The sequence below is a fragment of the Arvicola amphibius genome, chromosome 9 (genome assembly GCF_903992535.2).
Source record: "Arvicola amphibius chromosome 9, mArvAmp1.2, whole genome shotgun sequence".
In the NCBI taxonomy this organism is placed as follows: Eukaryota; Metazoa; Chordata; class Mammalia; order Rodentia; family Cricetidae; genus Arvicola; species Arvicola amphibius.
The window spans coordinates 7,132,519-7,146,836 of record NC_052055.2 but is presented as its reverse complement, the minus strand read 5'-3'; the positions used below and the strand labels follow the sequence as shown (position 1 = coordinate 7,146,836).

Below are 14,318 nucleotides of genomic sequence, written 5' to 3'. Positions count from 1 at the left end.
AGTCTTGGCTTTTTATTCACTGTGGTCAAATTTTTTAGTATCTTTCCCTTGTTTTATTTAGAAGAAATATTGGGTTTGTAAGATAAATTTTATTTCCTGAGGGCAAAACATTCCCTCTTCCTAACCAGTTCATAAATCAGAAAAGCATAGAGGTTGCACGGGTGATGAAGAGCAGGGGGTAGGGATCTTGGCAAACAGGCAGTGACATAAGCCTTATGGGCTTTTTGGGTTAATTGATATTTTGAACTATGCGAACATAAGTTTGAAAGTGGAAATATGCACCTGTCTGTACTATCTTACATCAATCAAAAGTATTTGATGATAGATACCCACAAGAACACCATGTTTGCTCCCTGTTAAGAAACAGCCTGGGAAACCTTAATCAGAACAGAGTGAGGAGACGGAGGAGGATGACTTGAAGCGGAAGCAAGGGGAAGCCGTCTCAGCCGGCGAGTTCTAAAACAGCACCCAGCATTTCAAGCCTACCCGAGGCACATCAAGCTTGAAGGAAGCTATAACTCAAAAGAAACCAGAACATGCCCTGGATTTTACAACTAGAAACCTACTTTCCTGGTTGTAATGTATAGATATAAAGTCTGAAATACCTGAGCAAAAATATCATTGTCTTCAGGCAAACACCTCATACTAAGGTGGTGGGGTTGCAGATACCAGAAATATTCAACTTCTTTAACAGCATTTTATGAACCAAAGGCCCAGTTCCTGCTATACTGCACAGTAATGACCAAATTCCTCTGAGTGAAGGAGCATGCAGGACCAAGCAGCCACTCCCTACTTTATCTCCCTGACTTATCATCACTTGCCATGAAGCATTATCTCAAATATACCTGAAATGCTGGCAAATGCTATTGTTGAAAGACGCGCTGGAAATACAGGTATACAGAAGTTTGCAGCTCAGCTCACCTAGTCCCATCATGTGACACTCTCCAGAAAAGCTCAAAATGCTGGGATACTATTCTGTCGGGGGACATAGGAATGATACCAACAAGGACCTGTTCACAGCCTACTGCTTCCTGATAAGATTATGCCTGAACTCCCTCTCTCAAGTTTGTAATATGAGAAGCCCAAACGGTCCTCCAGTGTAGCTTGTTCTTCCCCAGAATAAAGTAACTTTCTCTTTTCTTAGTGGCTAAGCTATATACTGACTTCAGCCACCGATTTTACAACCTGACCGAAGCGGGTCAGAGACTGAGAAGCCCAAAGGGGAAATGAAAGGAGCAAAAGCAAACTCAGAAACAGTGTGGGCTGAGGACGGCTAAAATAAAACAGTAACACGTAAGGTAAAAGGTCGAAATGAAATGGTTTTTCTTGTGTTCAGATCTAGAGGGCCACTGGACCCATTCTCTTGCCAAACTGGGCTAAACGTTTTAGTAGTTTTCCATCTTCCATATTCTTGTCTAGACCATGTAAGAAAATACCCACATAAGCCATCAGAAAGACACACAGTTATGCAACAAGGCATCATTTAACTATGCAGATCCTGCATCCGCAAAAGCTGCCCCGGTGGCGCAGGCTCACTGACGGGACAACTGTACTCACCAATGGTGTAGAATCGCTTCAGCTCAGTCTTCCTGGACGGGTGCTTCTGGGTGTTTGCCGAGTTGTTCTGCTCTTCTTCAATGATGGGAGTCTTGGGTGCAGGAGCCTTGCTGGCTTGTGGTGCTTGCTTTCCTGCACCTCCCAAAGGGCTGAACCCCGGTGCAGTAATATCCACGGACTGGGACTTTTTCTTCAACCTGCAGAAGAAGAACACCAGGCACTGTGAGTATGGACTTAGAGGCAGTTGCACGTTTATCTCCATCTTGATCTTTTATTTTTAGCCACAGAGTTACATTTGGCCTTAAACTAGAACCTGGTCTATTTAGAAGCTGGAAACTTTCTAACATTTTAAAATAATATAGTTAAATAGGTTTTCAACTAATTAGAAAAAATTCTTCTGTCCAATCATTTAGAAAGGCTTATTAGATGTATCAAAATGTAATGTGACGAAGGGATTCTATTATTTTAGTAATAGCCAACCAACACGTGATGTTCAGATGAAAGTAATGCATTGGATCTGGTACTGTTCGCCAGGCTCATAACTGGAACGTCAGAAGCTAAGGCAGAATGATCCTGAGATCATTCAAAGGCCAGTGTGGAATAAGTAGCAAGACACCGTCTCAACCCTTCATTTGATCAATGGTATTTACATCTAAAAGGAGTACTCTAGTAAGATTTAGTTAAAATAAGTAATTGCAACTCAGCAAAATATAATAAAATGACTTTATTTCAGCTTTTATATTAATCCCTTTTTGTTCTTCATGTGTCTGGTGTGTGTGTTTGTATGTGTGTTGTGTGTGTGTGTGTATTTGTGCAGGTATTTACTGGCATGTGTGCACCCATGCACGACTGTAAGGCAGGTAGACACGACGATCTTCTTTGGTTGTTCTATGATGCATGTTCTAAGACAGGATTCTTGCTGAACACAGAGCCCACTGGCTCAGCTGTTCTCATTTCCCAGCTTGCTCCAGGGCTAATCTGGGCCTGCCTTTCATCTTGTGGAATTATAGATGACTCTCCATCCCCATTTGGATTTTATGAGGGTTTGGAGAACTCTACTCTGGTCCTTATACTTGCATGGTGAGGGCACTATCCATAGACCTCAACTCTAACTAGTAGTGATTTTTAGCTTAATCTGCAACATTACATTAATGATAATTATAGCATTCATGCCATTTCTTCACACACGCCCAGTAACCATCAATGTTTGCTTCACGTCTACATTTTCAAGAGGAGACAAGGCTCAACGTGAAAAGCTAAAGGCGATCACAATTTTTTTCACTCATGTGCAGTTTGGGGTTGTAAAGGTTACTGGCAAATGAATTAAATCCAAACAGTCATATATTTTAAGCTACACAGCTGATATGATCAGGTCTGAAGCCCAGGTTATGATTGGGCCTTGGTACTTCTGAATGCAAACGTGCCATTTAAAAAATATTTAGTACCCTATAGGAAGTCCCACCATTGTCTTCACTATAAAGATCACACCTAAAATCTCGTAATTCACCCCCCCCCACACACACACATCCATCATTTATTTAGGGTTTTCCAGATCCCTGCATTCTAGTTAATGCCCTACTGTGAGATCTGCTCAGTGCTGGAGATCTAGTTTAAACATGGCCTCCAATGACACAGGCCAGGGTAGCTTCCTGCCACATAGCAAAAGGGTTCAGTCATAATTTGCCTTCAGTAAGCGTCTACTGAATTAAATGTTCTAGAACAAAAACCTTAAAGAGGAACATGTTCTGTTAGTACAATTTCACTAATGAAAGCTGCATAATAAACTTTAGTCGGTTATCTATCACTGAAATTATTATTATTCCATTTTCATACCACCTTTGCTATTTTAATACCCATGAAAATACTTTACCCAAATCACGGACAAATATACTTGCTCAGCAACATTATTCCAGAGACGCACAGAATAAAATCACAGTGCATTTAGAACACATTCAGGACACTGGCTAAATTGCAAAACACTTGCAACCATGGAGATGAGACATAACTTAAGTCCCATGCCTCGGTAGGAAGACACCCTGTCAAGATCATATTGGAAAAATGTCTCTCCATGTCTCCTAGGGCCCGGAGGTATGCGCCTTTATATGTTAACTAGAAGTCAAGTCTAAGAATATTCACACCAGCACGCTTTATAATACAGAGAAACTGAAGGTGCCATTCAAGCGTGTCAATGATAAAATGGAATTTTACATAGCAATGGAAACAGGGATGTGTGGCTATTGTAAGATTCCATTTACATAAGATTCAAAAACAGGCGAAATGCATGCAGGCCCAGGAAGCAGGCTGGCTGACTCCAGGTCTTCCCTTTCTTGGTCCTCCATATCCAGCAACGTGCCCCTCTCCCCAGTCGCTTAAAAACCTGCTGGGCAACAGAACACCTCTTGCAGTCTCTCTCCTTCCCTGCACTCCTATCTGGGGGGGGGGGGGATTATAAAGATCTTCCCCTCCCCCTCAGTGTTTTAGCTCCCACCTCCAGCAGGCACTCCCAGCTACACCCAGGTCATTCTGAGCAGGGAAGGGTAGGCTAACTGCAGTCTTCACAACCATTCCTCAAGGTCCAGTCCCTCGGTGTTATCACTAGCTCTATAGAGACCTCTGCTCTGACCTTCTCTGACCCCAAACCCCAGGGGACTAATTAAGCAGATCCTGGTGGAACATTCTGCTTTCCTTCCTCCTGTGAACTCCCTCAGCCACATCCCCAGCCACATCTCCATCCTGACTGTTGACTCCTAATGTTATGCCCAAATCCGCAAAGTCCCCGCAAAAGCCAACATGGAGACTGAGTCCCGTACGTAAAAGCAAAGAGCCTTTATTTTAATCAAGTTTGCAAACTCGGTCTCTCCGCATGTCCAACGTATTGGAATAAACGGAGAGCCCCTGAGCTCAGTTAGAGTTGGGATTTATAGTAGTGAAGGTGGGGATGCAGGGTTTCTGAGGTTCAGGACCCCTGATTGGCTGACATTTGTCTAGGGGTGTCCTGGTGAGTGTGTTCTGGCAGGTGGTCCTATCTACAGTGTTTGCAATGTTAGGCATTTTCTTTGGATGGTCTGTTCTTGGGTGGAGGTCAGGTAATCTCAGTTTATGGTTCTTCCTGCAACCAGATATCGCTTTAGGGTAACTTACTGAGAATCAGGCCTCTTATTAAATTTATCGATGGCTCAGTTCTACTCTGGCAGGTGATAATGGTTGGAAGTTTTTTGGATGGCCTGCCCATACTTAGCTTATCATGGCTGGCTCCCACACTGATACCCAGAAAGATTTTACCTGGAACACAGAGTCACCAACCACACCTATCAGGACCACAGCAAACTGTTCTACTAGGTAACTCAGCCACCACACTAGAGAGGAAGCAGAAACCAAAGAACAAAACAAACACAAGACCAGACATTAGCATCTAGAATTACAATCTTCCAACCCCAGATCCCTGGATGCCAGTGGGGGAGGCGGGGGGGGGCACACAATCAAAACCCCCAGGACAATATGTCTCCACTAGAGCCCAGCAACCCCACCACAGCAGGCCCTGAATATGCCAACACAGTTGAAGCAAAAAAAGGCCTTAAAACAGCTTTTATGTATATGACAGAAATCCTTAAAAAGAAAATGAATAAATCCTTTTTTAAAAATCTATGAAAACACAAAGAATGAAAGGAAACAAACCAAACAGTTCAAGATCTGAAAGTGAAAATAAGATTAATAAAGAAAACACAAACTGGGAGCTGGAGAGGTGGCTTAGTGGTTAAGAGCATTGCCTGCTCTTCCAAAGGTCCTGAGTTCAATTCCCGGCAACCACATGGTGGCTTACAACCATCTATAATGAGACCTGGTGCCCTCTTCTGGCCTGCAGACATACACACAGACAGAATATTGTATCTATAATGAATAAATAAATAAATATTTTTTAAAAAAGAAAACACAAACTGAAGCAAATTTGGAAATGAATAATTTAAGAACTCAAACAGGAACCACGGGGATAAACTTTGCCAACAGAATACAAGAGATGGAAGAAAGAATCTCAGGCATTGAAGACAAACTAAGAGAAACAGATACCTCAGTCAAAGAAAGTGTTAAATCCAGAAATTAATAAATAATAAAATTCCTGGTGTAAAATATCCAGGAAATATGACTGAGACACTAAGAAAAGACCAAACCTAAGAATAATAGAAATAGAGGAAGGACAAGAAAGCCCTGGGTTTCTTCTAAGGTATAAAAAAACATTTTCAACAAAGTCATAGAAGAAAATTTCTTTAGCCTAAATAAGAAGATGCCTATCAAGGTACAAGAAACATACAGAACACCAAATAGACTAAACCAGAAAGGAACTTCCCCTCAGCACATAATAATTAAAGCACTAAATGTCCAGAACAAAAAGAATATCAAAAGTTACAAGGGAAAAAGACCAAGTAATAGGCAGACCTATTAGAATAACACCTGACTTCTCAATGGAGACTATAAAATCCAGAAGGCCTGGACAGACTCTAAGAGACCACAGATGCCAGCAAGACTATGATACCCAACAAAATTTCCAGTCACCATAGATGGAGAAAATAAGAATCCCATCAAAAAACAAACAAACAAATTTAATCAATATTTACAAATGCAGCCCCACAGAAAGTGCTAGAAGAAAAATTCCAACAGGAAATAATCCCAGATAAGCAAAGTTAAAAGAAGGAAAATGTACCCACACATTTCATACACACACACACACACACACACACACACACACACACACACACACACACTAAATAACAGGAATTAAAAATCATTGGTCATTGATATATCTCAACATAAATGTTCTCAATTCCCCAAATAAAAAGATAATTCCCCAATAAAAAGACACATTCTAACAAACAGAATGTATGCAAAAACAGGATCTATCCTGCTGTATCCAGGAAATACTTCTTAACATCTAGGATAGATATCACCTCAGCATAGAAAGATGGAGAAAGTATCTCAAGCAAATGGACCTAAAGAAGCAAGTTGAAAAGAAATGAAAAAAAAAAAGAGGCAAGTTGATGTATCCATTTTAATATCTGACAAAAAAGACTTCAAACTAAGACTAATCATAGATCTAGGGGGAGGACACTACATATTCATCAAAGGAAAATTCCACCAAGAGAACTTTGTAATTTTTAACATCTGTGCTGTAAACACAAGGGCACCCAAGTTCATAAAAGAAACAACACTACCAGTGCTTAAATCACATGTGGATTCCCGCACACTGACCATGTGAGTCTTCAGTATCCCACTCTTGTTGAAAGGTGTTCACCCAGGCCCAAACTAAACAGAGAAGTGCTGGAGCTGACACCATAAACCAAGTGGACCTAACAGATACTGCAGAAAATGTTACCCAAACACAAAAGGATATACCTTTTCTCTGCCCTTAATGACTTTCTACAAAACTGACCACACACTCAGACACAAAGCAAGTCTCTACAGATACAAGAAAACTGAAATAACTCTCTGCGTCTTCACACCAACACAGATTAAAGCTGAATACAACAACAGAAACAACAGAAGCCTTGCAAACACCTGGAGACTGATCAACTCTCTACTGAATGACAAACTGATGAAGACAGAAATAAAGAAATTAAAGACTTTGGGCACATGAATGAAAATAAATAGACAACATACCCAGACTTAGGGGACACAATGAAGGTGGTTCTAGAAGGCACATTCATAGCACCAGATGTCTACATAAAAAAATTAAATCTCATATCAGTAACTTAACAACACACCCGAAAGCTCTAGAGGACAGGAAAATTTCTCACTCACACCTGGAATTACCACAATTGTATCCAGCATGAAGCTCCCGAAGGAATACAGATTTTATTGATAAGCAAAAAAACCCAACAAAACCAGGCAAAACTATATACAGTATACAAAGTATGAACAGGGTCACCATTGAATTATTAAACTGATGTGAACATCAAGATATTACTAGATCTTTTAGTAATGTTTTCCTTTGTGATCTAATTACTGGGTATATTTTCTTTTTGAAAACTTAATATTGTCTGATTTTTGTCTCTTCTGAGTATAATTTATAATCCATTAAATCAAATCCACACGAAGTTGAATGACTTTTATCCTCCTCATTTCAATGTCTTAGTGGCTAATACCACAAAAGAAGTCAAGGTAAAAGTGAGTGGATTCTCCCCCACTGAGAAGGCACAGTGGAATTGGCAAGGAAGCACGTTCTCCATAGGGAAAATGGCTACATTCCATGAGCTGGAGTGGGTTGTTCATTCCTTCCATGAAGGGCTGCTCTAGCTAACACTTACTATATGGGTACCAGGGACACTCACTGAACAGAAAATACCCAGCACCACAGTGCATTTATTTATTCCTATAAAGGGAGACCAGTAACAAGTGAACAAACCAATATATAACCATTGTGTGGTGGTTTATCTTTTATAAAGTGCACAGTTGTTGAGTTTCTGTTTTACTGAGTGGCCTGTCACCCTTCTAAAGCTCCTGGGAATGGGCAGAGATACAATGCTAGAGTCTGAAAGGCCAAGGGAAGAAGACAACAACCTAGCATTTTCCTGCTTTCTCTGACCCCAAATAAACATCTTCCCCAACTGGGACTAGAAGGCTGATGCATTTTGCTACTATGTTGACATCTAGAGCATCACTAGTAGTCTTTCTGGCTTGCTTAAGACAAGCATTTGCACATTCTTAGAAAGCAGAACTGTGTGGGTAATTCAATTACTCCCTAAGAGCTCTAAAATCAACTATTATCGTTGACAAGGAAACTTGCTAAATGCTACCTTCAATTTCCAAATTCCACAAGAGGAGAAGTCTGTCTAAAATTTAAACAATGTTCTTAATTAAATGTGTTAAATAATTGTAAATATAGCATAAAGGAATATGTAGGTGTATGTGAGAGACAAAATGCCCCATGGTTAGCAAAATGCTACACAAGATACAAAAAAAATTCTCTTAATAGGCACCAAAAAGATTTTTGTTTAATGAAATTTGCATTTCAAAAAATAAAAAAGAGTATCAGTAACTTGAGTGGAGAATAGCAATGGGGTAAAGAACCCATCCTGGTTAGATTGTCTCCTCCAAATAGAAGGCCCTGTATTTCACAATTCTTGCTTTCTCTTGTTTTTCCACTTGTGAGCAGTGAAGACCTAAGCTTCTCCTTTCCTTGGGAACTCTGATAAACCTGTTTAACGTGGCAATAAAGTCCAACATTTCTCTGAGACTTTTTTCTTCACAAACTGAAGGAAATCACATCATGATCTTCTAGGATAGGACTTAGCCTAGTACTCATACAGGAAGCACCCGCTCTTGGAAATTCCAGTCTCTTTACAATCACCTAGAAGGATGACATCATTTTTCCTCCAAAATTCCCAGGATGTTTTATGTTACGTAATTTTAGGTCAGCAGTAAACCTGTAGGAGGCACATTGCATTTAGTAGGAGGATTCTGGAAGGCAGACTCTGCAGAAGAAGTAGAAGACAGTAAGTGATCTAGAAGGAGTCCCTTGCTTGGTGTGCAAGGTGACACTTCTATGATAGTCCTTAAATAATTGAGCAAACTAATATATCAGTTGGTTCATTTCCATGAATTTATATTTTTTTATTTGTGGAGGCAAAAGCCAAATCTATAATTCAGAACCAGAGAAGGAGTCCAGAGACACAAGGAAGGAAGGGGAATGTATAAAGAAGTAGGAGATGGGCTTTAACTATGTTTTCTCTGTAAAATGGGGTTCAAGAGCATTTCAGATAAGAACCAATATGCTCAAGATGAAATAAGAGGTAACAGAAAGTACAGCAAATAAAAAGGCAGAAAACCTATAGGACTAGACAATTAAAAAGTCATCAGGAAAATCCTACTCATGAGTCAGTTATTAATAATTTATCGGAACCACTGAAAAAGTTTGACAAAGTTTCATTCACTGTTTGAGTCAAATACATAAATATTTTGGTTTTAATGGGCATCTAAAAAAAAGCCAGAGCTTGGGGCGGTAGTGGAGGAATCTGGCTTTACATTGCCCACATCGGAGATTGCCCCAACTGCCTGCTCAACTCTATTCAACAGCTGGCAACATGGAGACACTCTCCTCACGGGCAGCCCTTTCTTCTGTCACTTCTCATATTGGTTGGCTCTTATCTTCTTTCCTCTTTCTTCTCCTCTCACAATATGAGTTTTCCACCTTCTGATCTGCTACAGTCTTCCAATCGAGAACGACCAGGCCGTGGTTTTCATCTTTCCCTGTCTAAGATTTTGCATCTTTCAATAGTCTTGTTATCCCTGCTACCTAAATACTGCATTATCACTCTGCTTTAAGTATAAGAAACTAATATTTTCATTTATCTTGAGTTCTTTTTAGCTTTCCATCAAGGGCTGTTCAAAGTATGTCCACATTATGACTAATGTTCCTGATTTCTGTATTATGACTAATGTTCCTGATTTCTGTACCTAAGTGGAAAACCAAACCAAAACAAACCTACCGTTCACTTGTTCACTTTCTATGGTTCCTGGATGTTGGTGGCCATGGCAACAACAGTTGAACAAATCTACAGTAGAACAATGGGAATATTCCCTTTGCTTCAGGAATTTATGGGGCTATAACATTAGCACACATTACAGTTTGAATGTGAAATGTCTCTGATAGGCTCAGATATTTGAACATTTGATCACCAGGTGGTGGTGCTGGGGAAACTGGGTCCTTTAGGATGGTGGGCTAGATCACTAAAGTAGGTTGCTAGGGCCAAGTCTTCAAAGGGAAATCTACTTCTCGTTCTAAGCCACACTCTCTGCTGATAGATCTAAGACCTGAGGACACGAGGAGCTAGCTATCACCTGGATGACATTCCTCTAGGATGACATTCCTTGTCACGATGGACTGTGTCACTGGTAACCAGAAGCCGAAGACAACCTCTCCTCTCGAGTCACATCTGTCGGGCTATTTGTCACAGTGATGAGAAAAGCAATGATAACAATACATAAAAGCCACCTTTCCACATGTTAGGCTGTGCACCTTGGAATAACAGTATTGGCATGACTATAGACATAGAGAAACTTCCTGGAAGGACAGCCCTAACCTCACACGAACTACCTACTTAGACTTGGAAAATTTTTTCAACATCTTCTTGTTTCAGTTTTCTCATTTCTAAACTGAGATATTAAGACTAATGTGAAGACTTTATGAGGGGATTAGATTGACATTTGTTAAAGGCATTGGGAGAATGGTTGTCATGTACTGTCATATAAGTTTTTGTTTCAAACAAAAGCAAGCAAATGTGAATAGTCATTGACCATTTATAATGTACGATATACAAGGCTATAATGTCACGCATTATACATTATAGTGATTACAAACAATTAAGAGAAAACTGTCATATTTCCTATACGAAGAAGGGCCAACTGAGATTATTGCAAAGTGATAAAGCTACAAATTAGGCCAGCTGGAAACCAACCGGGACATCGTGAACTAAATGTGACACGGAGAATGAAAACATAGAGATGGATTTGAGTTCTTACCATCCGGTCCTAAGAGAAGACTTGACCAATCGAGGTCTTACAGAGATAAAGACATACCTAACGTGAGATGACTTTCGGCAAGAAAGCTATTATCAGCGTAAGAGATGAGAAGTTTTTGAAAGCAGGTGATAAAGCTCCTAACTAATAGATCGCATTGCTGGGAGGAGCTCCTTGAGTTCACGTGGGGCCCACGTATTTCTTGCATTGTACTCACAAACAGACCTGTGTGTACCCAGCTAACTGTGTACTCACTCGTGAACCTGTGTGCACCCGTATAGCCATGTACTCACATGCGGACCTGTGTGCACCTGGTTAACTGTGTACTCACACACGGACCTGTGTGCACCCGGATGGCTGTATACTCACACACGAACCTGTGTGCACCTGGATAGCCGTGTACTCACATGCGGACCTGTGTGCACCTAGTTAACTGTGTACTCACACACAGACCTGTGTGCACCCGCATGGCTGTGTATCCCAAGGGCTCAACCCTTGCAGTCCTTCCAGCAGTTCCCAGCAGGCCATCTAGGGCTTTGCACATCTCATTACTGCTGGAGATGCTGTCTCCTAGCTTCCTAAAAGAGCGAATGCAAGGGTATTATTTAAAGTCGTGAAGCTGCTGAGAAGGCAGGTTTTCCAAGTTGGAGAGTGTGGTTTCTGCAAGAGTCTCAGCTCACTAAAAAAGAGCTTTTGGGAGCAAATGCCAAAAAAAAAAAAAAAAAAAAAAAAAAAAAAAAAAAAAACTCATTGCAAAATTAAGGGCTTTTGTTACTCCTGCTATACAGCCTAACTGAAGTCAGCAACTATAAACAAACCCAGCAGAGGAAACAAAGTAAACGGGCATACTCAGTTCATCTCCAGATGAAAAGGCAGAGTGGGAACTCATGCACTCAAGCAAGGAAACTGCTTTTGGGGGGTAAAGAACACACCAATCCGGCTTACTCGATGACGGCGATAGACATCTTATTCTTTCAGTTGAATAGGAAATGATCATTTTCATTGACACTTCCAAACCAATGCAAAACACTTAAGTAAAAGAATCCTTTGGGAATGCAAATTAGAACTGGGATAGTTAACAGGGCATCTGAATTATTAGCTTGTTGCCAGACAGCAGCTGTCTGACCCTGTATCCATTCCAAGAAACTCGAGCTTTGTCACATAGCCGTCAATTTAACAACTAAACCACAGGTGAAACAATACATAGGAATGAATGGTCTGCTAGAAATTCCAGCATATATAAGAAAATTTCTGGCAAAATAGAATCAATTTCAACTTGGAGGTTACTATAAATATGGGAGTATTATAGGAAGATACCTAATCCACTGCAGTTATGTCTAATGTTATAGCAATACTAGGCATTAAATTCTTAATCAATTCTCCCTCCCCCGTGTTCAATAAACCTTAACATAAGGTGTTCCCATTTCTTATTGAACTTCCATGAAAAAGAGAGCAAGCTCTCTAAGTTCAGCAGCTGGTGTGTTCCTACATCAACCCTGGCAACAGCTCAGAGTAGGGAGGTGAATGGAAGATCTCGTCAGCAGCTCTGTTTGATGACTACATACAGAGAGAGTCTTCATGTGACAGAGAAAGGGCCTCCTCCTCATCTCATTCCTGGGACCCCATAGTGCGTTCCTGGGACCCAGCATAGCACATGGCACACAGTAGGTGCTTAGTCAATAAACAGTTGAATGGGTTTTACCACAGAAAGATTAATCAACAGATCACGCAAGAATGTAAGCATGAATATAAGATGTACATATCAACTCAAAGTAGGACTTTGGATTATTTTTAGCTGATCTCATGATAAAGTTAATGAAACTATCTAACTAAGCCTCCTTCCCAACCTTCATGAGGATGGGAAGTCATTTCCCCTCCCTACTATTATTATAAACTCAGCCAATATCATCTCAACTCTGTATCGCGGAGCCCATAGACACTTTACAGGCTAACAGAAATGCATGGGAAGTTTCAGAGACAGAAGAGTGCAATACAAAGAGCAAGAACTCTGGAAACAAAGAGATGGGTTCAAATTCTGGATGTTCTTCTTTTAATAACCGGGTAATAAAATGTTTTAATTGTACTATTAGAAAAATATATATTCTTGGGATATCCATTAAGAATTTCAAACATCAAACTTTTGATATAAATTTTGAAATATTAAATTTTTATGAGTGTCTCCTTTCATGTATTTTCCAGTTACGCCATTATATTGAAAGCATTTACTTTTAAATTACACAAATATCCAATTTATTCTGGCTTTTGCTGTGGAACTTCAGAGCTTTTCATCCGGAGAAGCTTGAAAGTGGAAAGACATTATGTAAATCCAAAGATTAGGGCTTGAGGGATTTTGAAGTCAAATTCTTAAAGTCTTCTATAATAACTCTCAGAGCTGAAATTTAATTTCATTACCTTTGATGAAATGATTTGTAACATATGATTGCTACATTGACTGAATTCTGTTTACTCATTTAAGGAAGAAGAAATCAGAACACATGAGACTATTTTAAGACTTGAGGCTCCTACCCAACCCGGCTGATTCAAGGCATGTAATTTAACAGGGCCTATGACAAAGATTCTGGAGAAAGCACATGGACCAGCGGAGTGAAAGGAAGTTTTGCTTCTGTAGAGCGTAAGGCAATCTAAGCTTAATCAAGATAGGCTGCTGGGTAGTGATAATCTTGGCCAACCATGGGGGCTCACAGAAAATTAACAAAAATGAAGAGTGCTCTCTCTTGATCTCTTACAGGCACAAGAAACAGGAACAGAAAGAAGTGTAAAGGTCTCACTTATACACTATAGATTAATTTAGGACTTGAAAAGAAAACATCCTTCTTGTTTATCTAGTATCTCATGACCCCCTTTAAACTAAATCGTTCTATTGATGGATACAGAACAGCCTTAACTCATCTTAGATGTTTTAAGGTGAAATGACTTTTTTTTGTTTTCTGTAAATATCAGATTTTATTTTGAGTTACATTATTGAATAATTTTTTTTTTTTAACTGGTGGAGGTGTAGCTCAATGCCAGAGCATTTGACCAGGATGCACAAGGCTCTAGATACAATCTCCAGAAGTGGCAAAAAATGAAGAGAGAAACTTGTTTAGAAAATGGTCAAACTGGAGTTTAGTAGACAGTTGTTCTGGTAATGGACAAGAACTTGAGTTTGATGGCCAGGACTCACATAAAAAAATGGTCAGGCATACATACTTGCAATACCAGACTGGGGAAACAAAGGCAAGCAGATCCCTGGA

At 40.0% G+C, this 14,318-nt stretch overlaps 1 protein-coding gene across 3 annotated transcripts in view; it reads right to left on the bottom strand.

Annotated features, from left to right (window-relative positions):
- The window catches only part of Oxr1 (oxidation resistance 1), a 349,606-nt gene that overhangs the window by 167,967 nt on the left and 167,321 nt on the right, over nt 1–14,318 (bottom strand). For all 3 annotated transcript variants that reach the window (XM_042055790.1, XM_038343582.2, XM_042055789.1), the window contains one exon: nt 1,558–1,754. In XM_042055790.1, the coding sequence (XP_041911724.1) occupies nt 1,558–1,754 (197 nt within the window). The remainder of the gene's footprint in view (nt 1–1,557; nt 1,755–14,318) is intronic.